Here is a 19808-nt window from a genome sequence, read left to right as displayed (position 1 = left end):
CCAACACCGCTCATCACCAAAAAAACACCATCCCGACTGTGAAGCATGATGGTGGCAGCATAATGTTAAGGGGATGTTTCTCATCTAAAGGGACTGGGGAACTTGTCAGCAAGGAGACTGAGAATGGGTCCAAATTTCATATTCCAGCACGACAATGACCCAAAGCAGAAGGCCAAAGCTACCACTGAGTGGCTTGTAAAGAACTAGGTGGATGTGCTGGAATGGCCAAGCCAAAGCCCTGACCTAAATCCAATTGAAAACTTGTGGAATGACTTGAAGGTTGCTGTCCATCAGTGCAAACCAACAAAACTCTCCCAGCTTGAACAGTTCTGCAAAGAGGAGTGGGGGAAGATCTCCAAGTCCAGGTGCGCCAACCTTGTGCAGAGCTACCCAAAAAGACTGGCAGCTGTAATTGCGGCCAAAGGCGCTTCCACCAAGTATTGACTCAGGGGGGTTGTCGAGGACTAAAGGACTAAAGGCTAAAGGTCTGACTGAGGCTCAACATGCTAAACGGGTAATTGGTGACCCAGGGAGTTTGGCGTTCAAAGAAACGGTAGATGTGATAACATACTTAGTTGACACGTGTGGGCTTGCTCCTACAGGGGAGGAGCACAATGCCTGGTTAAAGCAACAGGATGAGGAAAACAATGAAGATAATTGGGAGATCAAAGAGTATGAGGAGATGGAAAAATGTAGGAGAGATAAGGAAAACGGAAGGGATGTCAATACCGAAAGAAGATTAAGAGGCTTCAAGGGCCTTCCTGATTATAGCACAAATAATTTATCGGATAGATTCAAAGGACTAACAGTGGAGGAGTTAAATGATGAATTACACTCAGCTATTAGCTGGATTTCTTTTGTAGATCCCTTAAGGCGCCACAAAAAGGGGCACCTGAAGAGTGTATTGAGATGGTGGCAGGCACTAACTTCTGGCTTGCATGAGGTCAAGGTGTGGAGGAAGTCAAGGAGAGACTATGAAATTGAAACAGACACCAGTGATGAATAGATTCCTTAAAAAAATACAAAAAAGCTAGTGTTTTTCCACTCGTATATTGAGATGGTGGAAATTCCCAACCGGAGGGGCACATGAGATAAAGTATTGGGGAAATTTCTTTTGAGGTATGAGAAAATGACAGTGGGACAAACAGAAGTAATGAATATGGTCATTAAAAAAGTTGCATAAGAAATAAACGTCTTCCCACTCGGTATACTGGGGACATTTCTTATCAAAAAAAGGTACACTTTTATAGGAATAAAGGATATATAAGGAATAAGCTTTTAGATCTTAGGATAGCATCTTAGAATTTTTCTTCACAAGATATCTACGAGCTGTTGAAGAAAGAGCAACACAGAACAACTATAATCAAGCTTGAGTGGTAATTATAATCTATATTACTTGTATAAGTAGGAAAAGTAGCACATAGAAGTTCAACTTTATAAGTTTCCTTTTATTTTTATGTCTTTTATTTCTCATTAAGGTACTATATAAGGTAGAAAAATGTCGAGAAGTTTTTAGAGTTTAGATAAACATAATATTCTAGGAATAGATTATTTTAAACGTCCAGAAGGGGGAGCTATAGGATAAGGCTAAGGCCAAAGAGGATGGGTATTTGAGGGGTGTACCTTGAATTTTAACATCATGGTGGAAAGGTAAATTAGAAAGAGCTAAAGGGGTATATGTAACTTGCATGTGATCAGCAAACTGAAAGATGATATATATCCTGTAAGCTGTATAACTCTATTCTTTTGATTGATTATAATAAAGTATATCTTACTATAATCATATGTGATAAAGGTTCTTTTAGAGGAATACATTGAATACAGGACATCGTATACCAGATTTGCATCACACCCTTCACTTCGAGACTGGGCTGGAAGTTCAGTAGAACTTACCAGGGCTCCAGAACGTTCGGAGTACTTAAAGAAAAAGAGAGTTTGTCCCCGAGACACCTCACGGTGAGGTACTGCTCATGGGAAGGTGAGGTCTGAGCTCGGCAAGGGGTCCGTGGCTCACGACAGGGTGTATACTTAAAGAATTAGGAAATTTCAGTTTTGTCCATTAAATCCACTCTTTTTTTCAAATTAAAATAATTTCACTGCATTCATATGGTATGTTGTGTTCTTTGGGTCAGGGAAAAACAAGTCCCATTTTAATCCATTAAATTTACATTCCGTGGCACAACAAGACATAAAAATATTGAAGGGGGTGTATTCATTTTCTATCCACTGTATGTCAGGAAACTAATAGGAAATGCCAAAGGGCCAGCTGGTCTACAGATAGATAAGGAGGAACTAGTGGGAGTCAGCCATGTGAGGTATAAATGTGTGTGTCTCTCTCAATGGTGGTGACCAAGCAGACCTCATGCTGACATCCTTCATTATGCCAAACTTTGCAACAGACCTGGCTTTTAACTTTTTGTTTGAATTGGAAGTTAGCATCTGAGTCCTGTACCTTGTTCTGGCGTTCTTCTTTTCATCACTGGTCTTTTGGAATGTTTGGCTGCCTTCAGGTTTCTTTGAGCATTTTGGGAGGAAACAAGCTGGGGTTTGGTATGGTCTGCCATTCATTTCCTTTCTTCTGTGTCTGTAACCTTCTTTGCTTTAAAGTAGATTAACAATGTATGTAGCTTATGTATGTATGTAGCTTTATCCATATTGTGTAACTAAATAAATTTCACCTGGTTGCAATTTGTGCATTTTGATGAAGGTTGATCCAACAGGGTTCTCTGTCTATCACTGAATTTGACGATATAACCCTTTCAGTCTCACCCACGTAAGGGTTTTTTTAGCATTAGTGAATTTTTTTCAGGGTGCAATTTTCAATTACTATGGCAGCAGGATATGCCATTTAAAAGCATTAACATTCACGGTTCTATCTGAAAATCAGACTCTTTCATCTTTTTTCTATGGTGAAGCTGTGTACTGATGTGTGAACTGCCATTTCCTCTCAGTTAAGTAAACATGCACGGTGTGCTCTGGAACAAAATACAATCCTACAGTAGGATCCTACTCTTACGATATTTCACTGTCTTACCGCTCTGTCCAGTGGATCATAGGAGTAGATGGAGATGGAGTAAGACTGAATAACAGGCATGACACATGGACACGGCACAGGTAACTTTTGACAGAGAATATGACAAGCAGACAAGAGGAGGTAGGCAAAGGATGAAACAGATGGAGTATCAGGTAGACTAACAAAGTGCAAGTAGGAGAGCTGCAGACAGATAGACTGATGAACCATGAAGTAACAAATAGTACAACAGGCAGCAATGAGACAGAGTGAAACAGAGAGAGGCACCTTCTCATGAATCTCCTGGGTGGACTGTGCATCACAGAATGCCACCGTTGCCACATCCTTCAGGATGGGCATCTCCACTGTGCAGTCACGCCCATCCAGCAGAGCCACCAAGGGGCGTGGGTGCATGGGCCCGTTCATAATGGGGGGTCGAATGCCTGCAGACAGGGGAGAATATTCAGTCACCATGGTTATTAAGCACTCATGACATATTCTGCAATCAACCTCCCACCACAACTCCAAAACCCCTAAACAAAGGATTCCATTACCCAATGTAGAAGAATTTGTAAAACCAATAGGAAGAACAATACCAGTCAGAGCCAAGCAGCAGATTAAATTATTTGATTTCACTGATAATATTTCAGATAAATATCTCTTTGTGCTTGCAGTGGGTGAGGTCACTGGATCTGTTTTTAACTTCAATGAGCATATTGTTGCATTTTGTTCAGCCTTAATACTGTAGAAATATCCAAGAGTCACAGAGACCTCAGAAACATCATGGTTAAGCAATGGACGATGGAAGGAGAGAGAGCAGAGAAAGAGAGACAGCTAGATAGGAAGATAGAAAGTAAGTCAGAGAAAGTTACATAGCCAGAGACTACCCTCCTGAGTGACCTCCTTGCTCCAGGGAATCTCACATACAAAAAGAAAGACCTCAAGCAAAACCCCAGGATCTTGAGCAGAGTATGAGCCTGGAAACAGCTGGCTGATTGGGTCTGTTTCTAATTAGAGTTGGAAAGCGCCATCAGGATATGTTGCCTCAGTGCCTCAGGCAACCTGGAGCTTCAGACAGGCGGGGGGCTTCAGGCGAGCTTGGGGTTTCCGGAGGGTACAGTGCTTCAGGAGGGCACAGAGTATCAGGTGAGCATGGGGTCTCAGGCGACCGCAGGACTTCAGTTGAACATGGGGTCTGGAGCCTGAGACGGCGCAGGGGCCAGGAAATTGGGTCTCGGATGATCCTAGAAACTGGATTGGGAGAGGAGCTGCGGACTAGACCAGAGGCCTGGGGTGCAGAAGACTGGATCTAGGCCGTAACCAGAAAATTTGGCCTGGTGTGGTGTTGGGATCTGGGTCTGGGGTGAAGCAGGGGACTGGACCCAGCACAGAACTGGAAGCTGGGCCTGCCGCAGTTCTGGGAGCTGGGTCTGGGGTGAAGCAGCAGACTGGACCCAAGACGGAACTGGAAGCTTGGCCTGGTGCAGAGCTGAGAACTGGGTCCGGGGCGAAGCAGAAGGCTAGATCTGGGGTGTAACTGGAAGCTGGGCCTGGAGCTGCATTGGGAAATGGGTCTGAGGCGAAGCAGGAAACTGGGCCTGGGATGAAACTGAATACCGGGCCTGGAGCGCTGAGAGCTGGGCCACGCTGCTGCCAGGGAGCAGTTCCCTACTTTGCATGCAGGCCAGGTGAATGGAGAGGTAAGTAATGACTGTCTGCTGGTTCCATGACTGTCAAGAGTGCAGGACAGAAGAACCAAGCACAGACTCAAGGTAAGGTGCAAAATGGCAGACTTTAGTATCAACAGGCAGGTCAGGGCAGGAAGAAGCCGAAATGTGGTGCGTAAAAATAAACAGGCAGAGTTTGGTAACAGGTAGGCAATCTACACAGGCGAAAGTACAAAAATGTAGTCCAGAATCAGAGTCAAAAGGCCGAGTAAATAAACTAAGAAATCCAAGAAAACAGAACAGATAAGAGAGAAAAACACAAGGCAAGAACAAAAAGCTAGCAACCAAAGAACAAAACAAACAGGCTGAAATATACTAACAAATTACCTAAACGATTAGCAGGTGTGGGTGCTAGGGAACAGATGACGAAAGACAACGAGAAGGAAGAAGGACAAGAGCGGCCTGTAGCGTAATGGTTAAGGTACGTGACTGGGACATGCAAGGTCGGCGGTTCTAATCCCGGTGTAGCCACAATAAGATCCGCACAGCCGTTGGGCACTTGAGCAAGGCTCTTAACCCTGCAATGCTCCAGGGGAGGACTGTCTCCTGCGTAGTCTAATCAACTGTACGTCGCTCTGGAAAAGAGCGTCTGCCAAATGCCAATAATGTAATGTAACAAGACGGTCACGGTTCTAGGCTGTTTTTTAGTCTTTTCCAGGCACTACCTTTTTGTGCTTGTCACTTGTCGTATCTTTTGCCAATGTGATGATTAGTTCACTTTGCCTATCAGGTAATCAATACCCTCGTGTGGTCTGATTGCTAATCAAGGTCACCTGTGTCCCTTTCTATTTAAGTCCTGTGTCTTGGTTAACCGGGATTTGATCTTCAGCACTGCTAGACTTTTTATTTGTTCATGATCAAGGGAGCTGAACATGCAGCAGGTTGTGATCTTCTTAGGGGAATATGTATGGTCTGCTTCATCTGCGCATTCACATTTTAGTTCACAAGTGGCATGTGATGGTTGGAAGATGGGAGTTCTTTTGAGGAGTGGAATCACGTCAGAATCTTCCTTCTGTCTAAGTGCTAGGCTGGGAGTTTGTCACCCTGTGTTGCATGCTTGCTCTCCCGATACCGTGCATCCACCTAGTTTATTTTTTGCCTTGCTAACTGTTACCTTTGTTAAGTAAGGAGAAGTAGGCGGAGCTTAATGTGGATGGGAGACTGAGGCCCGCTTGTAATTAAGATGATAGGCTCAGACTTTCTGTGGCTTGGGGCAAGTGTGTCGTTTTTCCGTGGCGTGCTGTTCTCAAAGCCGTCAGCCGCTTTATGTTGGTTTTATTATTGCAAGGTGTTTCTTTGGGTCAGTTTATTCAATACAAAGTGTTTTTGTCTTGTCATTATTTAGTGTCCTTTATTGTACAGGTTGCACTGAGGCTATACACCGTCGAAGGTTACATCCCTATGAGAGAGTATTTCGGACCTATGGTACCCGGGGATCTAAGTAGGAGGTCTCTGTGGTGGATTGTGTAGTTAGGTTACTTCCGCAGGCCTCTCCCGGCTGGGATGTTTATACGTTTTGTTTCCATCTTGGTGCAGGTCTGTTTATTTGTAACACAAGGTTACATACGCGAGTATGGAGTGCCGGTCATCCCTATAGTAGTGTTGCGTATCTCTGATAGCCTGGAGTTATATACCGGAGAACTTTCTCTTTTTGTGTATTTATCACCCTTCCCATTAGGTTTTCCACACTGGCGGTAGGGACTTGAAGCATTTGTGTAGCTGTGTCAATACAAATGGAATTGTTATATGATGCTGATTTGTGTATTCTGACCTTGGTAGAGGCGTTCTGCTTTGGTTGTTGAAGTGAGTGGAATATACAGTTGTTTTGTGTATTCTAGCCTTGGTATCAAATTCTTCTTCTTGGTCACTTTTTAAAGTAATCCTGTTAAGCCAGGGAATTATATTATAAAGGTTGTTTAGTATATGCTAGGGTTAGGGCCAGTATTCCTGCTGTGGAATCAGAGACTTGTGTATCTTTTATCATGTTATCGTTCCAGTCCTAGGTAGACTATATCACAGTTGGGAGCCTGAGTAGGCATCTCTTGCTGTATAGGCGTACCTAGGTTTTTACTCGCCTCATTTTACGGCCACCATAATCTGTGGATGGAAGGTTGAGTTTCTCTACCGTTTGTTTCCTTGCTCAATTGAAATGAAACTTTCCAACTGTTTTGATAGTTTGTTTTATTGGTTGGCTAATCACCTTGGAGTCAGTTAATCCCTTTCTTATTTACCTCTTCCTCCTCTGGGGTGCATCCCCTGTCTCCAGGGATTCCCCCCAGACAGTCAAACCCCTCGTCTCTATACACCCAGGCTTAATCAGCAAAAGATGGGAGGGACTTTGATTATTTATCAATGCCCCCTACAAACTGTCATTCTACAATTTGTATCATCTGCAGCTCTTGACATGATTGCCCATTGATTTTGCCCAGGCTACATGGAGCAAGGATCAAAGGAAGTGATTTTCAACTGCAGCAAAGTTCACTTGCCTTTGCTCACTTTTGGAGCTCCATTATAGCTACACTGGCACTATAAGTTATTTTCTTCCTCTACCAAACGTAGCCAAGTAGTATAGTCTGGTCAATTTTTACTGAAACAGGAATAGGACACTGAGGCTTCTCTGCTTCAGCCAGGTCATGTACCTGTTTATCAGTATATCATTTGAACTTTTTGATACTTCTTTGAAGTGTGAAGCTTGATGCCATGATACAATTGAGCTGTACACATGTTTTACTAAGAAAACAACCCAGTTACTTTAACTATTGGAATATATCTGACCATGTATATAGAAATAAAGTATGGATCTACAGTACTGTTAAATGTTTTAGGCAGAATGCTGTAAAATAAGAATGCTTTCAAAAATAGGAATGTTAATAGTTTATTTTTATCAATTAACAAAATGCATGAACAGAAGAAGTGAATGAACAGAAGAAAAATCTCAATCAAATCAATATTTGGAGTGACCTTTTCCTTCAAAACAGCATCAATTATTCTGCTTGCACACAGTTTTTGAAGGAACTCAATGATGTTGAGATCAGGGCTCTGTGGGGGGTCATACCATCACTTCCAGGACTCCTTGTTCTTCTTTACGCTGAAGACATTGGCTGTATGTTTTGGGTTGTGTACCTAGAAGAATTGATGCTAATTTGAAGGCAAAGGGTGGTCACACGAAATATTGATTTGATTTAGTTTTTTCTTCTGTTCACTCACTTTGCATTTTGTTAATTGATAAAAATAAACTATTAACATTTTTGAAAGCATTCTTACTTTACAGCATTTTTTCACACCTGCCTAAAACCTTTGCACAGTACTGTATATACTGTATGCAGTGACAGCTGGTGGTGATACTGGATGGAGGGGTTAAAAAAGTCCAATACCTAGTTATGAATATATGCACTGCATTTGAAAGTGCAGACAATGTTGATATGTGTAGAGGTCCATCACAAGATTGGCTGATCTTCAGATGTAAGTTTTCATGAGAGTAAACATCAATACTTTGGAAAAGTACCTACAGAAACACAATCTTACATCAAACCGTTTTCACCTGAATTACCTGAAAGAAAATATTCAGTACCCACGAATTAGACGCATTTGTGATCAAGAGTTCCTTCATCATGCTAATGAAAAGACCAGTTGCTCCAATAAATACCGCCACGTAACACATCTGAGAGAGTATATTTTGTTACAGGTATAGTACAGCAGTGTATAAAATTAAAAACATCATTAATAAAAATTGGGGAATTGTGCAAAGCGACCCATCATTGAGAAAGATATACTTGGAGCCCCCTACAGTGTAGGCAGGTGCCCACCATTCAAGACATTAGTTAGAATGCCAACCTGCAGGCACATTTAAATGCCCTAAATGTTATCACTGTGCTAAAATCTTACACACTAAGTCTTTTATTGACGTGGCTTCCAGTATAAATTAGAAAATTAAGTCTTTCATAAATTGTAAGACTACATTTGTTGTTTATCATTTGATTTGCCCATGTAATGTTTTTACATTACATTACATTACATTACAAGGCCTTTAGCAGATGCTCTTATCCAGAGCAAAATACAACGAAGTGCAGTTCAAAGACGTGTGAAGAGGACGGACCCTAGAGAACAGAGCGGTTCCGAGTACAAGCGTGACCATACAGATACAGTTGGAATCCTTGAAGAATACATCAACTTCAGAAATAGCATACCATGGTTGGCAGCAAGAATACCCTGAGTACAACAATACAGTATCTAATACAATACAACAATATCTACGTATAACTACATATAAACATACAAGGCTAATCATGGTGGTGAGGTAGGGGGGAAAGGTGCAGCCTGAAGAGATGAGACTTCAGTCCACGTTTGAAAGTGGTCAGAGACAGCAGTCATGACTGAGAAGTGCAGGTGTGGTGAGGGGGAGGTACCAGGTGTCCCAAAGTAGTGGAACGGAAGGGTCTTGCTGGTGTACATTGTACATTGGTTTTACCATACATCTCTCAAGGTAACTTAGACACATCATCAGTGATGTAACCTGGGGTCATCGGGTGTTTCGGGTCTGTCAGACACTCTTGCCCAGGCGAACCAGCCGGGGGTGATCAGGCTCCAGCTTGCGTTTAAGTAGCTTCTGTGGTCCACGGATCGCCCCTGTTTGATTCACAGCCATCTGATGCCCTCTCTGTGGCATCAGTAATCTTCTTGATGGCTCTCCTGCTGTGCAGTCCCTTGATCCCCAGCATCTTGTGTGCCCTGAAGAGGGACTGGCCCGCGAAGCCTCTGCACCCGACCTCGATGGGGTTACATTGGGTCTTCCATCGCCTGCAAGCTCCTCATACTTGGCCCTCTTCCTCTCAAATGCCTCCTCCATGCGGTCTTCCCAGGGAACAGTCAACTCCAGCAGGACCACTTGCCTTGTTGATTCCGACACCACAACCATGTCTGGCCTGACCGTGGTCACTGTGATGGTGGCTGGGAATTTGAGCTGTCTCTCTAGGTCCACCTTCAGCTGCCAGTCCTGTGCTGTTGCACCCCCTCCAGGGCTTTTGGGCAGCAGCTCAGGATGTGCTCCAGTGAGCCTCTTCTCTGGCACAGTTGGCATGCTGGAGTATCTGCCAGGCCCCAGCAGAAGAGATTGGATAGGCTGGGGAGGACATCATAGACTGATTGGATCAGGAACCTTATCCGGTGTGGCTCAGCCTTCCAGAGCTCTGACCACGAGATCTTCAGGTCCACTGCCTGCTCCCATCGAGTCCATGCCCCCTGCTGCTGCATTCCTACTATCCTGCTGGAGCAGGCTTGCTCCACCCATGCACGGACCTCCTGGACCAGCTGCCATCTTTATTTTACCCGGACCTTGTTGAAGTGAGGTCTTGGGTTGATGCCGAGCCCTGCACATCCTGATGCCACTGCTCCCACCAACACACTATGCCACAGCCGGGGTTCAGCCTGGTCAACTGCCTCATGTGCACTCCACTTCCTATCCCTTCTCACTTCTATGCCCGCCAAGGAGACTTTGATATAATTTGAATCTCTATACAGCAGCACCTCTCTTGCCCGGATAACCATAAACTCCTCTGTCAGACTACTGAAGGGGAGTTGTAGCTTGTTCTTGCTCTTGTACAAGGCGATGCTACTGAGGCTTCGTGGCAGGCCCAACCACCTGCGCAGGAAGTGGCTAACCTTCTGCTGAAAGCCCTCGACGGCGGTAAGTGGAACACCATAGACCAGCAGTGGCCAGAGAATCCATCCATCCATCCATCCATCATCACCCGCTTATCCGGAGTCGGGTCGCGGGGGCAGTAGGCAAAGCCGGGTATTCCAGGCGTCCCTCTCCCCAGCAACGCATTCTAGCTCCTCCTGGGGGATCCCGAGGCGTTCTCTGGCCAGGAGAGATATATAATCTCTCCAGCGGGCTCTGGGTCTCCCTCGGGGTCTCCGCCCAGTTGGACGAGCCCGGAAAACCTCCAAAGGGAGGCGCTCGGGAGGCATCCTGATCAGATGCCCGAACCACCTCAATTGGCTCCTTTCGACGCGAAGGAGCAGCGGCTCTACTCCGAGCTCCCTCCGGATGTCCGAGCTCCTCACCCTATCTCTAAGGCTGAGCCCGGCCACCCTGGCCAGAGAAGTCGTGGCAAAATTCTATGCTGGTAAATCCACGCTTTGAACTTGCCTGGCAGCCCTGACTTATCCATTACTGTGAGCCAGGTTCCCAACTCACTGCTGGTTGCTAGGAGTGCCGCGGTGTCCCTCAGGGTGCAGTTGAAGGTCTTGCCCAGGCTCTTAACTGGCTTCTCTCTAACCGATGGGATCTGGACACCTCCTAGAGAGAAGCGGAACTTGTCTGTAACCTCCCCCTTCTTCACAGGCAGATACTGGGACTTGGATCCATCTGCAGCCCAGTACAGATGTTGTGGTCACCATCAGATCATCCATAAACGCTCTGATGGGGGGTTGCCGCACACCTGACTTGGAGAGTGGGCCTCTGCACTCCACCTCTGCTGACTTCACCAGCATGGTTCATGGCCAAGGCGAACAATATCACTGAAATATGAAGCAGCTATAATAGTCCAGAATGGGGTCCCTGATCTTGCTGGGAACATGGTGTTGGTTGAGTGAGGTTTCCACCAGCTTGTGTGGGATTGGCCTGTAGGCATTGCCAAGGTCAAGCCACAGGACTGCCACTTCCTGTGCCTCCTGGAGCAGCTGGTTGACAACTCCGGTGTGCCCAATGCATCCCCCTTTCTGCACAGAGGAGTCGATGTATGCATTACTCAGGAGGAACTCTGTCATGCGTCGGGCAACAATACTGAAAAATACATTGCCCTCAACACTGAGGAGTGAGATGTTTCTGAACTGCTTGATGGTACTTGAGTTCTCCTCCTTTGGAATCCAGACGCCATCTGCATACTGCCACTGCTGGGCCACCTTCCCCCTCCTCTAAATGACCTTGAGGATCGTCCATAGTCCCTGAAAGGGGAATCTCTTGTAAACAACATATAGAAATCCACTAGGACCAGGTGCTGGGTTAGTTCTGGCAGCTCTGATTACCTCCTCAACCTCTTTCAGGGTTGGCTCCTTGATGTTAAATGCCAAGGTGGGTTCTGGCGGAGTTGTGCATGGCCCAAGATCTTGCACTGTCACTGTAGATGGTGCTGAGGAACTTGTCAACCTCAACTTGGGAACAGGTGAGTTGGCCACTTCGTTTTTGCCTGAGGATCTTCATAGTGAATCCAAATGGATTTGCAATGAATGCTGTCTGTTTCCTGGCTCTCTCCCTGTCCCTCCTCCTGTGCCACTCAGCTCGATAGAGGGTGGTGAGTTTCCTCCTGAAGATGTTACGTTCTGCCAGACCGACCTTATCCTCCTCCCTTGCCTGCTTATACTTTCGTCCTAGCAGTCTAAGCTCCTTCCATAGGTGGCTGATCTTCTCCTCCCATCGGTTTGTCCCCCCTGCACCTCTGATCGATCACTACTCCTTTGTGGCAACCTCTCAGCAGCAATGCTGATTATCATTGTGGGGGGTTGCTGACCAGAAGTGGTTGCTGACCACTCAGCCAGGGGGGCTGTAGCTTCAAGAACATGGTCCACATCCTCATCAAACTGGAGACACTCTCTCCAGCCACTGGAGCCACTTTCTCCACTTAACCCAGCGATGTTCCGATTGCCTGACTTGGGGTTGAGCTGGTGGAGCATGGGGGCTCTGAGCACTGTGGGTTGACTCCGGGCTTTGCACCACCTGCTTCCCTGTCAAGCATTTCATTTTGGCCATATATACAAACTGCACTTGTAGTCATTTTTCCGATAGTCTGGGTCATTGCCTGTTAGTCCCGCCTGTTAGCCCCCCCTCTCGGGCACCCCTTTGTTACCAAATAAAGGTTGCAAGTTAGGCTTGCCATTTCCAGAATCGCCTTTTAGTGGACAATTAAGGCTTGTGGTCCAAGTAAAGAATTCCCTTAAAGTTACATGTTTTGTAAATATAATTTATTTTGTGGTCATGCTGCATCAATAAAGGCATTTTTTTATATCTATACCATAGAAGAGTCTTTTTTCATTATCAAGCAATTCAGTAGACCATCTTCAAAGAGCACGCTCTTTTGTTACCAAACTCCAACTTTGGCACCCTTGCAGCGCTCTTTTTTTCTTCTTTTTACGTCTAATAACAGCTTGAGACTTTTCGTTTTCATCTCAAAGCTGGACATGCGGCAATCAAGTGTCCGTTCATGACAATAAAAACATTCCTCAGAGTCTCACTAAAGACAGCAGAGGATTTGTTTACCTCCACTGCATTCTGGAGTCACTGTGGGTAATCTCAACACATGAAGGAGAAAAAACACTTTTATGTGTCAACACAAACTCATCAGTCTGAATGGCTGCTGCCCTTAACAAGGAAAACATTCACTCATTTAAATCCACAACAATTTTCTCCAGAATATAGTTCTTATACCCTCCAAGGTGGTCATTGCAACAGTCACTATTTTTTGATAGCAGATGGATTCTCATGGATTATCCCTTCCATCCCTTCCATAATGTAGCACTGTTTAATATAAATAATGTACATAATCTCACAAACTTCTAATTTAATTTCCAAACTAAGATTCCTATAGGAATACTTTTCACTGCCAGCTAGCTAAGTAATGTTAGCTGAACTAATATCATCACCACATCATCAAAACACAGTGTGCAAGTAGAATTTGTAGCCTACAGTAAGCAACTTGTATTTCAATTCAGAGAGGGAATAAATAGCTAAACGGTGCAACAGGAATCCGGAAGATTCTCACTCCTCTCCAGGAGTCCGGGAGAGAGTACTTACTCCTTGCTTGACTGATCACTTGCCTCATATGCTTTGAGACTACTTTCCATTCATCCAAATAATGGGGGCTGTTTAAGGGAAAGATTAAAGATTAAGTTATTCACGCATTGAAGGAAAGGAAGAGGAGTTACAGAAGAGGTTTTACAAAATGCAGATACTTCGCAAGATATTAATATATTCTACTTGTAGCAATGTACTCTCACATAAATCTAACTTTGTGCAGGCATCAATGCTGTGATTTAACTGAAAACTGATGCTGAGACACAAAGATGTGATTATTTCACACATCTCTATTACAATTACAATTACAATTACACTGGACCTCAGTGAACTAATGACAAACAATCAATGGGACATGGAAGGTAACTGGTGGGGTGAGCACGTGTGTGAATATAGTAGGATCAGCAGAGTAGTGTTGTTTTGCAACTGGGCTTGCTGCAGGTTTGATTCCTGGACATAGACACCTTTGTTTTACATCGTAGGGTCTGCCTTTTGGAATTAACATGCCATTTTACTGTGGAGAACAAAAGGACACAGCTTTAAATATACCCTCCATCACCACCCCATGCCTGACACTTCCCTCCCCTTTTTGTTCATGTAATTAGCCAGAGGGCTGTCTCTCATCTACATTAGTAGGTAAAATAATCTTGTTCTCCTGGGAGGTTTAATATGCTCAGTATGATTTTTTTTTTTTTTTAAAGGGGCAGGATTAAATTACTGGTAATAATAAGCAACTTTCTTTACTAATTCTGTTTCTTATATCAGTCAGGTACACAATTATTGGCACCCTTGATAAATATGTGCACACAAAACTACTAACTAAAAGGCAATATTGTCATTGACACAAACTTTATTTTCCAACAAGTGTAGTGTGCTTTATTAATGATTCAATGAAATCAACCAAAGTCTTACATCTTGCAAATAAAAAATATATTTCCCCACAAAACAGGTTTCACAATTATGGGCACCCCTGGCTTTGTTCTTTGTGCAACTACCGTTGCCAAAAACGAGAGCCATGACTGATTTCCTATAATTGGTCATATGATGGGATTCCACCATGCAGAACTTTGCAAGATCCTTGTGCGCTTATGTTCCGCTGTCACTGCCGCCAAAGCAAAATACTATCAAACACAAATTCAGAACTCTACTTCAACCCCCCGGATACTGTTCTCTATTTTCTCCTCTCTCCTCAACGCACCGCCTCCTCCACCTCAGTCCTCCTTCGCTGCTGATGACTTTTCTGATTTTTTCACAGACATCCGCAGATCCCTTACAACCACCGCTCCCCTCTCTGTGCCCTTCCCCCCCTCTAGGTCCATCCCTTCCTTTTCTACTTTCTCCCCCCTTACAGACTCTGATGTTTCTCAACTCCTGCTCTCCCACCGCCCTACAACCTGTGCCCTTGACCCTATCCCCTCTTCTCTTCTCTTCTCCAGACTATCACACCTGACATTCTCCCATTTGTCACCTCCCTTGTCAACTCCTCCCTGTCTTCTGGCTGTTTTCCAGCATCCTCCAAGAGGGCCCACATCACTCCGCTGCTAAAAAAGCCTACTCTGGATCCCTCCATCATCCAGAACTACCGCCCGGTATCTCTTCTTCCTTTTCTTTCTAAAACCATAGAACAAGCCGCTTCTACTCAACTTTCTTCTTTCTTTTCTAACAACAACCTGCTAGACCCCCATCAGTCTGGCTTCAGATCGGGCCACTCGACAGAGACCGCGCTCCTCTCAGTCAGTGAATCACTCCATGCCGCACAAGCAGCCTCCCTCTCCTCTGTCCTCATTCTTCTAGATCTCTCTGCTGCCTTCGACACTGTGAATCACTCCATCCTCCTGTCCCCCCTGTCAGCAACGGGCATCTGTGGCACAGCCCTGGACTGGATTGAGTCCTACCTCTCTGATCGCTCCTTCCAGGTTGCCTGGGCTGGTACGGTATCGACACCTTGGCCCCTTGCCACAGGAGTTCCCCAAGGCTCAGTCCTAGGCCCGCTTCTTTTTTCTCTTTACACTCGTTCCCTTGGCCCTGTGATCACTGCACATGGGCTATCCTACCACTGCTATGCGGACGATACCCAACTCTTCATCTCGTTCCCACTATCCGATACACAGGTTTCAGCCCGTATCTCTGCTTGCCTGAGTGACATCCAGAGCTGAATGGACAACCACCATCTAAAGCTCAACCCAGGTAAGACTGAAATTATATTCATCCCTGCTAATACCTCTCCCCATCTGGATCTCTCCATTTCCCTCGGGGACGCCATCACCCAGTGCAAGGAACCTTGGCGTGGTGATGGACAGCAGACTGTCCCTCTCCGAGAACATTGCAGTGGTGACCCGGTCATGCAGATTCTTCCTATACAACATACGGAGAATCTGCCCCTTTCTCACCCCCTACTCAACCCAGCTCCTGGTCCAAGCGATGGTTCTGTCCCGCCTGGACTACTGCAATTCCCTCTTGGCTAGCCTCCCAGCGTCCGCCATCAGACCCCTCCAACCAGAATGCAGCAGCTCGTCTGGTCTTCAACCTTCCCAAATACTCACACGTCACCCCCCTGCTTACTTCCCTCCACTGGCTGCCTGTCATGGCTCGCATCAAATTCAAAACATTGGTGCTAGCCTTCCAAGCAGTTAAGAGGTCTTCCCCAGCTTACCTCCAAAAAATCATCAGACCCTACACCCCTGCCAGACCTCTTCGTTCAGCCTCCACAGGCCGCTTGGTACCTCCCCCTCTCCGAACCTCCACCTCACGCTCACGACTACTGTCTGTTCTGGCTCCACGGTGGTGGAATTAACTCCCCGTTGAGGTCAGAACTGTGGAATCTCTCCCCACCTTCAAGCACAGACTGAAGACGCACCTCTTCAAGCAGCACCTCTCCCCGTCCCTCCCTACCTCCCTGTGAACCTTAATTGTTGTCTTTCTGTGATTTACTTTGTGTATTGGTATTTTTAGTTGGCTAGGTAAGCAGTGTTTGGATAGTTAAGTTTGTTCACTTTTGCTTTGTTGTTTGTTTGTTTATTTGTTTGTTTAAAAAAAAAAAAAATTCAAATAGGCCCTGGTCCTTATCTTTGTTGTACAGGTAGCAGTTGAAATTGTACTTCCCTCTAGGGTCTTTCAGCGCACTTATCCCTGGTTATGGATATGCACTTTGTTGTACGTCGCTCTGGATAAGAGCATCTGCCAAATGCCATTAATGTAATGTAATGTAATGTAATGTACTGCCCTCTTCAGGTCAGGTCACAGGTTTTTGATGGGATTTAAGTTTGGAGACAGATGGCCATTGCAGGACATGGATGTTGTTTTCATTCAACCATTCCTGTGTGGATTTTGTATGTTTGAGTCGCTGTCCTGCTGGAAAATCCACCTACAACTAATTATCAGCTTCCTAGCTGAGACAATCAGATTTTCTACCAAACTGTCGTGGTATTTTGCTTATTATGCCATTTATCTGAAATAGTGCATCTGGAAGGCTAGCAGCAAAACATCCCCAAAACATCAATGACCCACCTCCATTTTTACATTTCATTACATGTTATTTGGCTGACGCTTTTATCCAAAGGGACTTACAGTTGATTAGACTAAGCAGGAGACAATCCCCACTGGAGCAATGTGGGGTTAAGGGCCTTGCTCAAGGGCCCAACATCTGTGAGGATGGCTACATCCCTACAAACTATTCCTTGTGGCTGTTCAGCTGTATTGCAGGCATGAGAAATCCTAATGATATCTGAAGAGCATAAACATGTAGCCTACAACTGGGCAGTGTAAACGTATCAGTTGGTTGTTTAAAAGACACCAATTTGTGAATAACATATTTACAACAGAAATATCATTAATAGCCTACCTACATGCACTTAGTGTATCTTGTATTAGCATCCATGATATGGGGCAGTGTTCCACAATCGTGGAACAGTGGAACAGCTCTTTACCTTGGCAGGGTTGCTGGCGGGGTCATGGGAGTTTGCCCATCCAGTCCACATGTGCTTTGTGGACTTGGAGAAGGCTTTCGACCATGTCCCCCTTGGAACCCTGTGGGGTGTACTGCGGGAGTATGGGGTACCGAGGCCGTTGTTACGAGCCATCCGGTCCCTGAATAACCAAAGTGAGAGCTGTGTCCACATTCCCGGCACAAAGTCAAGCACGTTTCCTGTGGGAGTTGGACTCCTCCAAGGTTGCCCCTTGTCACCGGTCCTGTTTGTGGTATTCAAGGACAGGATCTCAAGGTGCAGCCGAGGTGAGGAGAGTGTCTGGTTGGTGAATTCAGAATCGCATCTCTGCTTTTTGCGGATGATGTGATTCTGCTGGCTTCATCGGACCGTGACCTTCAGAACGCACTGGAGCGGTTTGCAGCCGAGTGTGAAGCGGCCGGGATGAGAGTCAGCACCTCCAAGTCCGAGGCCATGGTTCTCTGCCGGAAAACGGTGGATTGCTCCCTCTGGGTTGGGAATGAGTCTTTGCCCCAAGTGAAGGAGTTCAAGTATCTCGGGGTCTTGTTCACAAGTGAGGGTAGAAGGGAGCGTGAGATCGACAGGTGCATCAGTGCAGCGTCAGCAGTAATGTGGGCGTTGCACCGGACTGTCGTGGTGAAGAGGGAGCTGAGCCCGAAGGCGAAGCTCTCGATTTAATGGTCGATCTACGTCCCAACCCTCACCTATGGTTACAAGCTTTGGGTAGTGACCGAAAGAACGAGATCACATATACAAGCGGCCGAAATGAGCTTCCTCCGTAGGGTGGCCGGGCTCAGCCTTAGAGATAGGGTGAGGAGCTCGGACATCCGGAGAGAGCTCGGAGTAGAGCCGCTGCTCCTTCACGCCGAAAGGAGACAATTGAGGTGGTTCGGGCATCTCATCAGGATGCCTCCCGGGAGCCTCCCTTTGGAGGTTTTCCGGGCTCGTCCAACTGGGCGGAGACCCCGAGGGAGACCCAGAGCCCGCTGGAGAGATTATATATCTCTCCTGGCCAGGGAACGCCTCGGGATCCCTCAGGAGGAGCTAGAATGCGTTGCTGGGGAGAGAGACGCCTGGAATACCCGGCTTTGCCTACTGCCACCACGACCCGACTCCGGATAAGCGGGTGATGATGGATGGATGGATGGATGGATATAGGGCAAATAGATAAATTTGATATGGGAAAACATATGTTAATAGGCCAAAACAAAGACACAAAACATATGTGCAGCTCTAGGTGAATGGTACTCTGACTAACGCTTTGGACATCATTGACATTTCAACAATTTTTTCATAAGCTCAGTTGAGGAATTTACAATGCACTTTCAATGTCCAGACACTCCCTCTAACCCTCTTGATGACAGAAAACCAGTGTTTAGCTTAGGGGACTGCTTCTGAGGTTCTAAAAATAATTTCCTCATTGAAAAGTTCTAAAGCCAGGGATGTATTTGGTCTGGACAGTTAACTTTATAAAGCACCACAGAGAGGCTTTTGCACACCCAATTCCATACCGAATAAACCTGCCCATAAAACAGGGTAGAGTGCCATCCACCTGGAAGACTGCCAAGTCCCCAGTCTACAAGGCTGGTGACAAGACCAAACCAGAGAACTATCAGCCGATAAGTTATCAAAAGTGGCAGAGAAATAGTTTGCCATGCAGTTAACAGAACATCTTGGATATACCCCTCTCTATCCAGTGCAATTTGGATTAAGCAAACATCACTCCACCAATACAGCCAATTGTAATATTTTTCAAAGGTTTATTAGACCAGTGTGGTTAGGTAGGAGCTGTTTTTCTGGAGCTTTTGACATCATAAACCTGAGATGTACCTCTCTCAAAATTGAATTATATGCTGATGACACAGTATTATATGTGCATGCAAAAACAAAGCAAGAAGCTGCCACAACACTGTCTGCAACTATGTATCCCATTGGCTTAAAGAATCATATCTACATCTCAACACAAAAAAGACTGTACGCATGTTTTTCTCCCATCAAACAGGCCAAACAACCATGTGTATTAGTCAATGGAGAGAGCCTTGATGTGGCGGAACAGTTTAAGTATCTTATTTGCTCTGGTCCCATTATTTGCTCTGGTCCCATGTCCTCTCGGCATGGTGATGAAATCTACAGCAGAATAACATCACTAAATCACTGGTTGTCTGTTTGGTGCCCTGCAAACGGTGTTGGCTTCATAGACAATTGGAATACCTTTTTGGGGAGCCCTGGGGCCTCATTTATAAACGTTGCGTATGCACAAAAGAATGCATACGCCACTTTCTAAGCAAACTTTGGCATTTATAAAAAACGAACTTGACGGGAAAATGTGCAGCCCTCCA

At 45.5% G+C, this 19808-nt stretch overlaps 1 protein-coding gene across 5 annotated transcripts in view; it reads right to left on the bottom strand.

Moving 5' to 3' along the window:
- The window catches only part of ctbp1 (C-terminal binding protein 1), a 74759-nt gene that overhangs the window by 38460 nt on the left and 16491 nt on the right, over window positions 1–19808 (bottom strand). For 3 of the 5 annotated variants that reach the window (XM_061251296.1, XM_061251297.1, XM_061251298.1), the window contains exon 2: window positions 3299–3453. The exons of 1 other annotated variant lie outside the window; for it this stretch is intronic. In XM_061251296.1, the coding sequence (XP_061107280.1) occupies window positions 3299–3453 (155 nt within the window). Of the gene's footprint in view, window positions 1–2452; window positions 2600–3298; window positions 3454–19808 lie in introns of those variants that run through there. One more of the 5 variants, XM_061251300.1, reaches the window with a different exon arrangement.

Source organism: Conger conger, chromosome 8 (genome assembly GCF_963514075.1).
Source record: "Conger conger chromosome 8, fConCon1.1, whole genome shotgun sequence".
Classification (NCBI taxonomy): Eukaryota; Metazoa; Chordata; class Actinopteri; order Anguilliformes; family Congridae; genus Conger; species Conger conger.
This window is presented reverse-complemented; position numbering and strand designations above follow the sequence as displayed.